This window comes from Taudactylus pleione, unplaced genomic scaffold (assembly GCF_031769625.1).
Source record: "Taudactylus pleione unplaced genomic scaffold, aTauple2 ptg000314l, whole genome shotgun sequence".
NCBI lineage: Eukaryota > Metazoa > Chordata > Amphibia > Anura > Myobatrachidae > Taudactylus > Taudactylus pleione.
Window position 1 is genome coordinate 14006336 of NW_028284715.1, and position 14701 is coordinate 14021036.

The 14701-nt window shown below is 45.2% G+C and overlaps 1 protein-coding gene across 1 annotated transcript in view; it reads right to left on the bottom strand.

The window, feature by feature from the left end:
• The window catches only part of LAPTM4B (lysosomal protein transmembrane 4 beta), a 130825-nt gene that overhangs the window by 16810 nt on the left and 99314 nt on the right, over positions 1–14701 (bottom strand). The window contains exons 5-6 of the mRNA XM_088442621.1: positions 14435–14533; positions 8107–8202 (exon numbers count right to left, since the gene is read on the bottom strand). Of these exons, the coding sequence (XP_088298747.1) occupies positions 8107–8202; positions 14435–14533 (195 nt within the window). The remainder of the gene's footprint in view (positions 1–8106; positions 8203–14434; positions 14534–14701) is intronic.

Here is a 14701-nt window from a genome sequence, read left to right on the forward strand (position 1 = left end):
AGGAGTCGCCTGACAACATTGGGGTTTGATTGTATTATTATCATTATTTATACTTTGTATTTTATGTCTGTATCGCCTTGGATCTGATCCCCCATTTCTAATATTAACTGATTTCTGAAATCTGGTGATCTGGTTATTATAGAAAAATGTCTGACAATCCGTAGCCAGTCAGGTACTAAATGCGCACCTATTGTACCAATAGTTCCTTTCTGACAGGAACAAGCCATATGCAAAGCTCCCATTTACATGATTATGAGAACGTGCACACAATGAACCAAATATGCACTGTATAGATATAAAACTTAGGTATTCTCACTAACTAAAGTGCACCCAATTCTCGAGGGAGAAAATGAAAAAAACGGATTCAAACTGGAGTAATGTGGCACACAAATGCTTAACAGATATGTTATATAGCGCCTATGTACCAAAGGCTAATGATGCCACAAAGTGGTCATCTCTCTCCGGGACTCTGTCACATTAATGAAATGGAGTCTACTTCTGAATAATTGATTTGTGCTTCATGGCAAGATACAAAGCGTTTTATTTGCAGGCGAACCATCAGAATTCAATTGAACTGAACTCTGATTAGCAATGTTTGGGGAGAACTCTTCCACTAAGAGCCACTCAGTGAAGTCATATTTCTCTGAAATTAAATTACCTTCTTTCCCTTCATTTGTTATTCACAAGTTATTTCTGGATGTTTCTAATGATGGCCGTGTTCGGACTGCAAATTGTAAGCTGCACGTCAACAATTTTTAATCATCATTAATGTTATTGTAGATATTACTTCCACATTTTTACTTTAATGAGTAATTTAATAATAGACACTGAAGAAATGAGAAGCCACCGGTACAACGCTTATTACCGCGATGCATGTATATCTCAAGCCGACAGCTTTAACCTGATAAACATTTGCACGGAAGCCAAGATAGTACATGAGCAAATGTAGGCAGGCAGATGTGCTATCGTTTATTGAGCAATATTAATGACCTCTCTCACTGTGACAGTGTGACTTACTCTGTATGTAAGTAGATGTCTTTTTATTACTGGCCATTGTGTTTGTTCTGTACCTTTCTACTTTAGGTTTATTTTACAGTCTATGGGCGGGATGTACTAAAGGGAAAATGCAGCCAAAATTTCAAAAACTGCTGCTTTCGAGGTTTTGTCCGCCTTCTCCATATGTACAAAGCTCCCGAAAGCGAAACTTTCGGAGCTTGTACCTGGTAGGCAAACCTATGGGCTTCTTTTCGCATTCTTTCATGGGAGAGATCCAGGAGAATCCCTCCAAGAGTCCCCCGCGTCAACTAGCGCACGTGCAGAAAGAGTCCTCTTGGCAAAGGACAGCTCTTTTTGTAATCGCCTTTATACGTGCATACCACGGTTATTGACGCCGGTATGCATGTGGAAAGTAGCGGGATGGGTGTGTGATAGGTTGTGTGTGGGAATGCGCTACTCAGGAGTAATTCGTGATGAGCGGTATGTTGTTCTCAGAATTATGCTGCAGCCACAGACACTGGTGGGCTCCACGTTCTCACCATACCTATAAGTAGTGGGATGTATCGCATCCATAATGCGATGCTTGACACACCGCGCCCTATATAGCTTTAAATAGGTTTGTTTCACAGCTGTAGCTTCACACATGCATCTTTCCCCTAGTACTCAATACATAATGACAAGGTCAGTTATAGACAGCCAGGAAACCAATCATTTAAGTGTTGGCTTCTATACAAATATTGGCTTGTGGTGGCAAGTTCTTCGACTTACATTGGTATTTAACACTAACGTGACACTCCAGCAACACAAAGTACTGTCCAACCCTCCACACACATTAAGATGATGTTTCTTAACCTGGTTACTCAGGTATATTTAGTGCATAGATGTGCCCTCATGCATTGTTGCTCAAGACCCTCTCGGATTGCCAGGTCCCGGGCGACTCGCCCGCTCTGAGCAGCTTTCTCCCTCAAAAAGTGCATCTTATTTATAAAAATAAAACAACTGGGAGTGACAAAACTACATTGCTAGCAATTTGATGTGCGACATTTGTATAACTGTGCGATTGAGTCTGAATCTGTGAAATAAGTGCCCAATGGGAGTGGCCGCGCCTTTTTCTCACGCCACGTTCCGTTGTGCTTAATCTGTGACTGTGTTGGTGTTTAAAACTAATTCCTGTGTAGTTGGAGTCGCAGCCCAGCATCTCTAGTAAACCGGGAGTGGTGTGACGCTGCGTCTGGGATAAAATGCTAAATTGATAGAAAAATATGGTACGCTACTTCTGTGGGAGTGGCTCTGTTGCATCGAACGTATCACTCCATATGGCGTATAGACGCTAGGCGAGTGAGGACCAATCTGTATGTGAGAGACACAATCTTATAATAGTGTTCAAAATGTCAGCCTCACCTTACTCTATTTCAAGAGGCAGAATGGCACTGGGGTGAATTACCACATACAATATATGAGGTAAACTCAAGGGAATGTAGTCGGCATCACGGCGTGTGGGATGCGACGGTCTAAATCCCGGCGCCGAAACCCCGGCATTTCGAAGGTAAGTATTGGGGTGTTAGGGGTAGATTAGGGTTAGGCACTAGGGGGAGGATTAGGGTTAGGAACCGGGGAGGGGGTTTTAGGTTTAGGATGCAGGGAGGGGGAGGTTAGGGTTAGGCTCTGGGGAGGGAGGGAGGGTTAGGGTAGGGGTTAGGAAGATACTCCGCGCTGTTCTCTATGGGTGTCGGGATTCTGGCTGTCGGGATGCCGCTGTCGATATTCTGACCAGCGGCACCCCGACAGCCGGGATTTCATACCCAACCCAACTCAAGTCAGGTAGACGAGAGTCAAGTAAAGGCAGGGCCAGATTAACAGTGGGCAGATGGGACTACAGTTCCAGACCTCCACATAAAAATAGGCTCATTATCATGACATCATGATGAGGACCAGCCACCAGTAGGTCACTCGCTCGGCCATACATCATACATATTAAAATTGAATTTCTATTTTCCTCACAAAATTATCAAATTTTTATACTTTTACATATTTATGGATACATTGTGGCTGATAGTGAAGGGGGTGTACACGCCCACATGGTACTGGCCACAGCGACATACTTCCTCCGCTTCTCACAATAGGCCTTTCATAATTTCCAGCCCAAAGCCCATATGGCCCTTAATCCAGCCCTGAAAAAGGAAATGCTCACCATCAACGCATCTATCTACCTATCTAGGGCTGCATCAGAAATTGTGTGGCCCAGTACAGATGAAACAGAAATGGCCCCCTAATCCCCACCTCAGCCTCCGACCATTTGGATGCAGAGATCCAATAAGTCCTGGCACAAAGAGCAAGTATGTTATGATCCTATTCTCTCTCTATACGTCCTCTCTAGGTAAACTCATCCGCTCTTTTGACCTCCATTATCATCTCTATGCTGATGATACTCTGATCTACCTTTCCTCACATGATCTGTCCCCCTCTCTACTGACTCGTATCTCTAACTGTATCTCTGCTTTCTCTTCCTGGATGTCCCAGCGATTTCCCACCCTCCCACATAACATCATGTCCCACTATTTCTTTATCAATAGATGGCACAACTATCTCTTCTAGTCCCAAAGTGCATTGTCTTGGAGTCATCCTGGACTCTTCCCTCTCCTTCAAACCACATATTCAGAACCTCTCACAGTCCTGTCGTTTCCATCTCAAGAATATTTCCAAGATCAGACCCTTTCTCACCCAGGATGCCACCAAAACCCTCATACATTCACTGGTCATCTCCAGATTGGATTACTGTAACCTCCTCCTATCTGGCCTCCCCAAATCCCATCTCTCTCCTCTCCAGTCTGTGCTCAATGCTGCTGCTCGGCTCATCTTCCTCTCCAAATGCTCTACCTCTGTCTCCCCTCTCTTACAAGCCCTCCACTGGCTCCCCTTCCCTTTCAGAACCCAATTCAAGGTTCTCACACTCACTTACAAAGCCCTCATCCATTCCTCTCCCATTTACATCTCTGATCTCTTCTCCCTTCACTCTTCTGTCCGCCCTCTTCATTCACTTAATGCACGCCGCCTTTTATGCCAATTGATTACTTCCTCAGACTCCCGCCTCCAAGATTTTGCCCGTGCTGCTCCCCACCTTTGGAACTCCCTCCCTCTCCCCATCAGACTCTGCACCTCTCTACAATCTTTCAAACGAGCTCTTAAGACCCACTACTTCATTAAAGCCTTCCAGCTCTCATCCTAACTTGCTGCTACATCTTCCTTCCTCCCCGCCTATCCCATCTGTGTCACTCCTGTTCATCTGCCCCTCCCTTAAAGAACGTAAGCTCTTTCGAGCAGGGTCCTCTACCCTCTTGTGCTTCTCCCTACTGTAATTTACTTTATCTCTTACTCCCCACTAGGGCAACCAACACTCGGCTGCTTATGTGGGCGTAAAGGTCACTAATATAGCTATGTTTATTATACATGCCCATGTCCTGCTTTGTATTGTATTGTAAGTCACTGGTTACTTATTTGTTCATGTACTTTGCAAGGCGCTGCGGAACACTTGTGGCGCCATATAAATAAATGATAATAATAATAATGCCACATGACATGACATGTGGTCGAGCGGGGCACAGCAGAGGGGGGTGCCGCCGGCCAGGGCATCATACCGGCACCACCTGCCCCCACTACCATTGCGCCCGGACCGAAGTGTAATGAGCAGGCAATTGTGTCTGGTGGTGCTGACTGTAGAGGGAGCTACAGTAGAAGCGCGCAGCCTCTCCCAGGCAGTCATTCCCATCCTGAGAGCTGCCGCCGGACAGAGTCACTTTTCCTTCCCCAGCGATCTCTCAGCTCCAGAGCACCCAGGTGTGTCTTAGTTTTTTTGCTACGCAGTGGGCGGACTGCCACTGGGGGGAGGGGGGGTACATTTGTGTGAAAGAGGTTTGTGTATCTGTGTCAGTGTGTGTATCTGTGTGTATCTGTCAGTGTGTGTGTATCTGTGTCCATGTGTGTCAGTGTGTGTGTATGTGTGTCAGTGTGTATGGGTGTGTATCTGTGATGGTGTGGCTGAGAGACGACACAGGGGGGGAAGCGATGGTGTGGCTGAGAGACAACGCATGGGGGGAGGTGATGGTGTGGCTGAGAGAAGATGCAGGGGAGGAGGCAATGGTGTGCTGAGAGAAGATGCAGGGGGAGGCAATGGTGTGGCTGAGAGACGACAGGGGGGGAGGTGATGGTGTGTTGAGAGACGATGCATGGGGGAGGTGATAGTGTGGCTGAGAGAAGATGCAGGGGAGGAGGCAATGGTGTGCTGAGAGATGACGCAGGGGGAGGCAATGGTGTGGCTGAGAGACGACAGGGGGGAGGTGATGGTGTGTTGGGGAACAATGCAAGGGGGGAGGTGATGGTGTGCTGAGAGACGGTGGTGGGAGGCTATGGTGTGGCTGAGAGATGCAGGGGGGAAGGTGATGGTGTGCTGAGAGATGACGCAGGGGGGAGGTGATGGTGTAGTGTTCACTCTAGGTCCGGCGGCAGGCAGGGCGCCGGACTTAGAGCAAGGGCACTTCTGTGTGCGAGCGTGTGAAAAGGGGGCATAGCCAATGAAAAGGGGGCTTGTCTTTATGACGCATCCTCTTATCGTCACTCTTGGGGGCGGCATGCCCAGACCTTACGGACATGCCGGGCAGCCCCCAAGCAGTGCGGTTACTGTGAATGGATGCGGATGCCGGACGCATGCACCCAGCATCTATTCACCGGCAGTGACCGCTGCTCTGCTGTTTCCCCACCCATGGAACACTGCGGCCCGCAGGTGGAGGTCAGAATCCGCAGGCTGTTTCAGCAAGGCGCCGCGCTGGAGGTCAGGGTGCTTTCTGCCCTTCAGAAATAGGGCAGGGCATAGCGTCCTGCTGAAACGCTAATGGTGTGCTAAGAAGTGACGCAGGGGGAGATTGTGTGGCTGACAGACGCAGGGGGAAGGAAGTTGCAAAGGGGGAACGAGTCTGGTTGAACTGCTGTTGTATGATGATGACCTTCCTACACAAACAGGCATCTTCTGGACGATGTGACCTACATGAATAGTGAATACCGACTGAAGACGCCATCTTCCCAGGGAGGATACATTTCTTCAGAAGTTCCACATTGTGAAAAACTACCGTATAGGTAAGGTACATATAGAATGGAAAGGAATGTTCCCAGAGTGACGAGAAATGGGTTGCATGTCATGTTGGCACGCCCCATTTTCAGTAGCCACACCCCTTTGGTATGTGACCACGCCCATATATTTTGCTGTGTGTGTGGGGCACTGTTCTTCAATTTGCCCTGGGCTCCAAAGACCCTAGTTACGCCACTGATATATATATATATATATATATATAGCACTAACCATCTGCAGTCAGCTGCATGGTTAGTGCATACATCTTATCCCCTCCAAGGGGCTGTCTCCTTCTGATAGCCCCTCCTTCCCCTTACAATCCCTGCAGGACCTAACCTGCCTGGCTGCTTCCTGAACGCTGCTCGGCTTCAGCAAAAGGATAATCAGATGACAACACCATCAGATAAATTAGGATATTGGGGGGATGGGTATAGGTTATGGAAAGTGGTATTAAGGGTAAGGGGTTGATTAAGATATTTATTTTGTTATGAGAGGCAGGTAATTAGGGGTTAATGTATATGAATGTAATTATTTGATAATGTTCAGGCTAATTAATAACGGGATTATGAAGGTAATGATTGTAAGTATAAGTGTTAATTATATTAATTATAATTATTGGGTAATTGAAGAAGTTAATAGAATTTGAGAAGGGGTTAATTATTGATGAGGGAATGGTAAAGGTAACCAAAACTACTCTCTGTGTTATATGTCGGTCCAAACTACTCTTCGTATTGTATGATGGTCACTGATGCTCCCTGTGTTATATGGAGGTCAATAATGCTATCTGTATTATATGGCAGTCACTGATAATTTCTGTATTATATGATGGTCTCTGATGCTCTCTGTATTGTATGGTAGTCACTGATGCTCTCTGCATTATATGCAACCCAGAACATACCCTTCTCACACTAAGACCCACCACTTGCTAGCCATACCAACCATAGTAACCTTAACACCCACCCCTCACTACTCAAATCACCCTTAGTAACCATTACACCCACCACTTACTAGCCAGAGCACTTATGTGACCTTAATGGAGCATACACACGGTCAGATTTGTCAGATTTGTCAGATGAACGATTGAACGATTTTACCAAAGTTTTGAACGATTGAACGATTTTTGACTGCATTAAAATGAATGGAATCGTCCAAGTCTGACTGCAAACACATCAGATGTCAGATATCGTTATCTGACAAACGGGAACGCGCATCGTTCATCGTCTATCGTTCAGGCATGTCAGATATGTCAGATTTTCCTTCAGATATGAACGACTGAACGATTTTTAAATCGTTATCGTTCAGATCTGAAGGAAAAATCTGACCGTGTGTATGCACCATAAGACACACCACTTGTTTTCAGACCACCCTTAACAACTCTAGTATCCACCCCTAGTAGGCCTAGCATCCATCATTTGCAACACAGAACACACACTTGCTACCCTAACATCCACCGCTTCCATTTTGTATTATATTAATTAATCAATAAAAAGATGTTAGTGGCAAATACTTACATAGTATTCAACTTAGTATTAAAATTAAAATCACTGCGCTAATGGATGGTATATCGGTATAGCTGCTTAATTTAATAACTTACAATAATATAAAAATAGAATCAAGAGTTTATACTGTATCTGTTTAAAAATGTGTAGCACAATACCTGTGGAAAAAAGGTTAATATTGCATGTTGACATTTTGATAGTCGACATATTGTACCTGTCAACATTTTGATGCAGACTATCACCGATAGTCTGCACCGATAGTGCAGACTATTTCCTATAGTGTATTTTTATAAATTTGTCAAGTGCTGAGTACCAAGTGGCACTGTACTCAATATATTCATCTGTAATATTCTAAATATTTACAATAGCAAACTAATAATTCAAGTTGTTCAAGTTTGAGGTTTTCATTTAAAACTCACTATAACATTCATGATCTACTGTACACAACTGAGATTATACTGTTAGAAAGTAATGTATAATACATGGACTCACCGTTGTATCATTGGTGGTTACATAGACCAGGACATCTGATGAATTGCGGTTGTTGATGTACCGATAGCAGTTCCACACGCAGCTGATCAGGTAAGCCTGGATACAGACACAGGTCTCAGATTATGCTAATTTATCTAGTTACAGTATGTACTACACATTAATTGAATACAAAATTGGCAATATCTAAAAAAGATGTAAAAAGGTCTTAAACCAATTCCTAGTTGTCCGAATGGGTTACCTGTTTACACAGCCCCTTAACCCAGGTCCTTCCCGTGTCTAACCCTGGTCCCTACCTGGGTTGGATTCCCAGGTCACTGGGCCGGGTTATTTTTTTAGGACCCCGTTACACTGAGCCGCAACCCGGGTTATTGCAGCAGTGGAAAAGGGGCATTAGAGACCATGGGGCTCAAATTTTAATAGTTAGGAGATAGGTGCCAGCTGGAAACCAGCTAATAGGAGGATGCCCCAGGCTCTCAAAGATTAATAGAGGAGGAGATTTCCCACAGTCACATGCAAATCCTCCACGGGCTGGGACCCAGATAAGCCAGAAGCTACTGTGCCCTCCGCGCTGATAGTGCTCGAAGTTGAATCATTAAGAAGGCGCAATGTACGCCAAAATATTTGTTAGGTGCCGAGCCAGAGCCTTACGTCTCTGTTTGCCATTGTTACTGAATAACTTGCCGCAAATATGGCGGTGCAGCTGGGAGCATGTAAGGGTCGGGACGCTGTACAAATGCTGACACTGGAACCAGGTATGATGGGAGGGAGCACTGCAAAATGTGTGTGTGGGGGGGGAGAGGAGAGAGGGGGAGAGACAACAATGCACAGGGCCCCCATCACATCTGTTAAAACGTCCCTGCCTGGTTTTACTTCAGTTATATTCTAGTTTCAAAGAATTATTAGACTCGGATTCCTGTGAACATCTGAATGAGAGATTCTTTCCCGGTAAACCCGTTCTTGCACTAAATGAATGATCTCACTTCTATTACAGCAGCAGATGTTACATCAGGTGCATCACATACTGTATGTTTGGCAATCAGTATATTGCTGGATAGTGACATTTATTGTATATGTTCCTCTCATGTTGAGACGTTTCCAGTGCAGAAACAAATACTCTTAACTGGAATGATTAATATGTATCCACCTGCAAACGCATAGAACACATTTTGACAGGCTTACACTTTGAGAACTAGAGAATAAACCATAGGTAATAAAACCAAAGCTGGACGAGCTTTCCGGGGTGATTTTCTGTGTTCACAATCCTTCAGATACATCGTTTCAGGTTTTCTAATGAAGCTCATCGTGGGAATTGCTCTCCGAATGTACATGATATAACAACTAATACAACCATAACGCAATGAGATTAGAGCCAGGGCTGGAGCCTCACAGAATAAGAGCCAAGTTAAGCATTCTGCCATAACAATGTTTGTACAAGTGTTTAAGTTGCCTGAACAGATGTATAACTTCAGGGCGGCATCCAAACTTCCATAGAAAATATAATTTAATAACGTCAGACCAAAAACTTTGCAAACAAGGAGATAAATGTGTTTCTCACTGTATTATATAACAGAAACAGAATGCTGATAGCTGGTAAATAATACTTGAACCATTTAATCTTCATATTATACTGAATAGTGGTTTATTTTGAGGACAGATATTATTTTATATATTTTTCCATTCTTATAGTTTTCTTTTTCAACTATACAGTATATACTGCCTGTTTGTGCCGAGCACCTACTACTGTTCAGTATAATTGTGTTTTATAACATTAATGAAGTTCTCCAAAGGTGATGGTATAACAGTCTGGTTGGGGAATGTCGACATTAGGAATGTTGACACCAGTTATGTTATGTTGACATGTGACAATGTAACATGCACAATGTCGACATGATCATCAATCAACATGGTCTTCATGTCAACATTGTGCCCCAACATCAGCCTAACCATAACCCTAAACCTAACTTTAACCCTAACCCTAATAATAACATGGACTGTTGACGAAAAGCCGAGCTTGGAGAAAAGCGAGATGTTTTCGCCTCATTCGCGTGTTTTGAGGCAAAATTTTCACGCACCCGTATTTCCCCCTATTCAATTGCCAAACAGGCAAAACCGCATATGGGCGAATGCAGCAAAAAGCGAAACAGGCGTAAAGGTCAGTTTTTTTGGGGGGAAATTAGTCTGTACCCCCAATAAAGCCTAACTCACCCGGGGAATCAATATAGAAGTGTATTATTAGCCATAATAAAAGTAATTAGGATCTTATTTTGAGTCAAAGGGCTGTTATATGCTTATTTGCATAAGTGTGGAAAAATGATATTAAGAAATGTCTTTTATGAAAAATAATTGCTGTAGTTAAATTGGGGAACATGAATATGGATACTAGTATATTTTGGTGATTGTGCAGTCAAGAATTTTCTTTTTATAAAATATACCTGATGCAGCCTCCTGCAATCCTGAAAACACATGTCCCATCCATAGAGCCCCCAAATTACCTATCCCAGTACTTTAACTCAATTTTGAAACACTTTATTGCATTTTCACCCCAAAAATTACGTCTTTTAAGATAATTTTAATTTTTTTTTGCCTAATTAGTCATTAGCGGAGGTGTCCAAAGGGTTCTGAACCAAGTCCCCCCATTTTTACCCCAAAATATGGATTTTGCACTTCTTTTCTCCTGCCGTTTGCTGGTGAAACTTGTTCACCTTTTTACCTATGGAGTTATTGCGAAAACTGCACACAGGTGAAAACTTTTCACCGATCGAGGCTTTTCGCCTCTAATTGAATACGGGCCCATGTCAGCATTCTGGTGTCGACATTCTGAATGACATAGCAGCTCACTCCCTTTGGACCCTTCTACTATGACAGTACTGTGGATTTCCAACATAACCATGAAGGCGATCAGCTTAGAACTTTCACAGTCTGTAGGTGAGCCATATTTTGTTGACATTGAGAATGTTGACATGTTTATAATGTCGATAAGCTTGAAATGTCAATTGACCACATCGACATTCATCACTTCAATACTAATGAAATGTCAACATGATTAGAATATTGACACAACGTTCCTGGTGTTCTAGTGGTGTCTTCAGGGTCTGGCGGTCAGGTGATGAGGATTTGCAGCTGATATATAGGGTGTGCAGTCTAGGGCCCCTCCCTCTATATCCTATATTGTGTATAAGTATGTACACTTGTAGGTAGAGACTCATTCAACCTAGATTAGCACCCCTCCCACCTGTCCCTGGGTGGTTTTAATCAGTGTGGAGTCCTTGCATTCTCAGACACAACAATGGTAAAACCTTAATACATTTATTTAGCATGTCAGTATGGGGAGAGTTTGGGGCGTGGGGCCCCCTGGGTTGGTGTGGGCATCACAATGTAACACTTATTGCAGCACTCTTTTATAGTTTGTTTGCATTTTTTTATCTATGTAACAATTTTAACACCCATATTATCTCCTCTCACCCATATAAGACTCCTCACACATAGCTTATTTCATATTTGACACTGCTTAACACTTTAATTGCTATTTCTCACTAGTGTGATGCCTTGGGGCGGTTTGGTTGTGCTGACCTGGGGGGTCCCGTGCCCTTGACTGATTACCATAGGAATGTTAGGGACCTGCCTAATGACCTCACCTGGACATGGTGGGTAGGCTCATATTTTTGGCCAAAATTATGCTAAGTACCTCAGTTTGATTTGAATTACAGAGTGTGTACCTGCACTTTTTTCTATTGTGGACTTACTGCTGATCCTGCGGCGCTTCCAGCGGTGAGTATCCCTAACCCTAACTTACTGTAACCATAACTCCCTCTCTAGTGCCTAACCTTAACCTCCTCTCCCGCAGTCTTACTCTCACCCAGTGCCTAACCCTAACCTCACCTCCCGCAGCCTAATGCTCATCCAGTGCCTAACCGTTACCTCCCCTCCTGCAGCCTAATCCTTCCCCTAGTGACTAACCCTAACCTTCCCTCCTGCAGCCTAATCCTTCCCCTAGTGACTAACCCTAACCTTCCGCCCTGCAGCCTAATCCTTCCCCTAGTGACTAACCCTATCCTCCCCTCCTGCAGCCTAATCCTTCCCCTAGTGACTAACCCTAACCTTCCCTCCTGCAGCCTAATCCTTCCCCTAGTGACTAACCCTATCCTCCCCTGCTGCAGTCTAATCCTCCCCCTAGTGACTAAACCTAACCTCCCCTCCTGCATTCTAACCCTCACCCAGTGACTAACCCTAACCTCCCGTCCTGCATCCTAATCCTCCCCTAGTGACTAACCCTAACCTCCCCTGCTGCAGCCTAATCCATCCCCTAGTGACTAACCCTAACTTCCCCTCCTGCAGCCTAATCCGACCCCTAGTGACTAAAGCTAACCTCCCCTGCTGCAGCCTAATCCTCCCTCTAGTGACTAACCCTAAATTCCCCTCCTGCAGCTAATCCTCCCCTAGTGACTAACCCTAACCTCCCCTGCTGCAGCCTAATCCATCCCCTAGTGACCAACCCTAACTTCCCCTCCTGCAGCCTAATCCTACCCCTAGTGACAAACCCTAACCTCCCCTCCTGCAGCCTAACCCTCATCCAGTGCCTAACCGTTACCTCCCCTCCTGCAGCCTAATCCTTCCCCTAGTGACTAACCCTAACCTTCCCTCCTGCAGCCTAATCCTTCCCCTAGTGACTAACCCTAACCTTCCGCCCTGCAGCCTAATCCTTCCCCTAGTGACTAACCCTATCCTCCCCTCCTGCAGCCTAATCCTTCCCCTAGTGACTAACCCTAACCTTCCCTCCTGCAGCCTAATCCTTCCCCTAGTGACTAACCCTATCCTCCCCTGCTGCAGTCTAATCCTCCCCCTAGTGACTAAACCTAACCTCCCCTCCTGCATTCTAACCCTCACCCAGTGACTAACCCTAACCTCCCGTCCTGCATCCTAATCCTCCCCTAGTGACTAACCCTAACCTCCCCTGCTGCAGCCTAATCCATCCCCTAGTGACTAACCCTAACTTCCCCTCCTGCAGCCTAATCCGACCCCTAGTGACTAAAGCTAACCTCCCCTGCTGCAGCCTAATCCTCCCTCTAGTGACTAACCCTAAATTCCCCTCCTGCAGCTAATCCTCCCCTAGTGACTAACCCTAACCTCCCCTGCTGCAGCCTAATCCATCCCCTAGTGACCAACCCTAACTTCCCCTCCTGCAGCCTAATCCTACCCCTAGTGACAAACCCTAACCTCCCCTCCTGCAGCCTAACCCTCACCCAGTGCCTAACCCTATCCTCCCATCCTGCAGCCTAAACCTCCCCCTAGTGGCTAATTCTAACCTTCCCTCCTGCAGCCTAACCCTCCCCCTAGTGACTAACCCTAACCTCCCCTCCCGCAGCCTAATGCTCATCCAGTGTCTAACCCTAAACTCCCCTTTTGCAGCCTAATCCTTCCCCTAGAGACTAACCCTAACCTTCCCTCCTGCAGCCTAATCCTTCCCCTAGTGACTAACCCTAACCTTCCCTCCTGCAGCCTAATCCTTCCCCTAGTGACTAACCCCTTCCCTCCTGCAGCCTAATCCTTCCCCTAGTGACTAACCCTAACCTTCCCTCCTGCAGCCTAATCCTTCCCCTAGTGACTAACCCTATCCTCCCCTGCTGCAGCCTAATCCTACCCCTAGTGACTAACCCTATCCTCCCTTCCTGCATCCTAACCCTCACCTAGTGACTAACCTTAAACTCCCGTCCTGCAGCCTAAACTTCCCCCTAGTGTCTAACTATAACCTCCCTCCTGCAGCCTAACCCTCACATAATGCCTAACCCTAACTTCCCCTCCTGCAGCCTAACCCTCACCCAGTGCCTAACCATAACCTCCCGTCCTGCAGCCTAAACCTCCCCCTAGTGACTAACTGTAACCTCCCCTCCTGCAGCCTAATCCTCCCCTAGTGACTAACCCTAACCTCCCCTCCTGCAGCCTAATATTCCCCCTAGTGTCTAATCCTAACCCTCCCGTCCCGTAGCCTAACCCTCCGCGGACGCAGTGTAACCCTAACCCTCCTGTCCTGTAGCCTAACCCTAACCCTTGTACAATATAATACATTTTGAAGTTTAATTACATTATACAGAACCTTAAACCTAATTTACTGGAAATTGGAAAAAAAAACATTCCTGGAACTTCAACTGATTTCTGAAGCTGTCATAGAGAATTAAGTTTAACTACAATAAAAGAGCATTAGTTGGTATTTAACACGTTCAATTAAAGCGATACACGCTCTTGGCTCAATAGAATCAAAATAAATAGCAGCAGTGAAATTACAGCACATTTTCCAGATCTCACAGACACAATATGCTATCAATACACTTACCTTAAAAGCCAAAATGACACTGATGAAGAAAAGGATGATCACAACAAGACATGTGGGATTCAGTGAAAGGATCTCTTCCTTGTATGGGAAATTGGATGGCTGGAAGATAAACACACTGATGTTAAAATGGGTTCTGTCAGAAAATACACTGTAATAAATTGCATGTGTCAGCCATGCTCACGGAGAAGTGTTTCCAGCTGTGATATCACACAACCTGACATGGAATGTTGTAAAGGTCCATTAGTGGGCACAATTACATTAGGAATA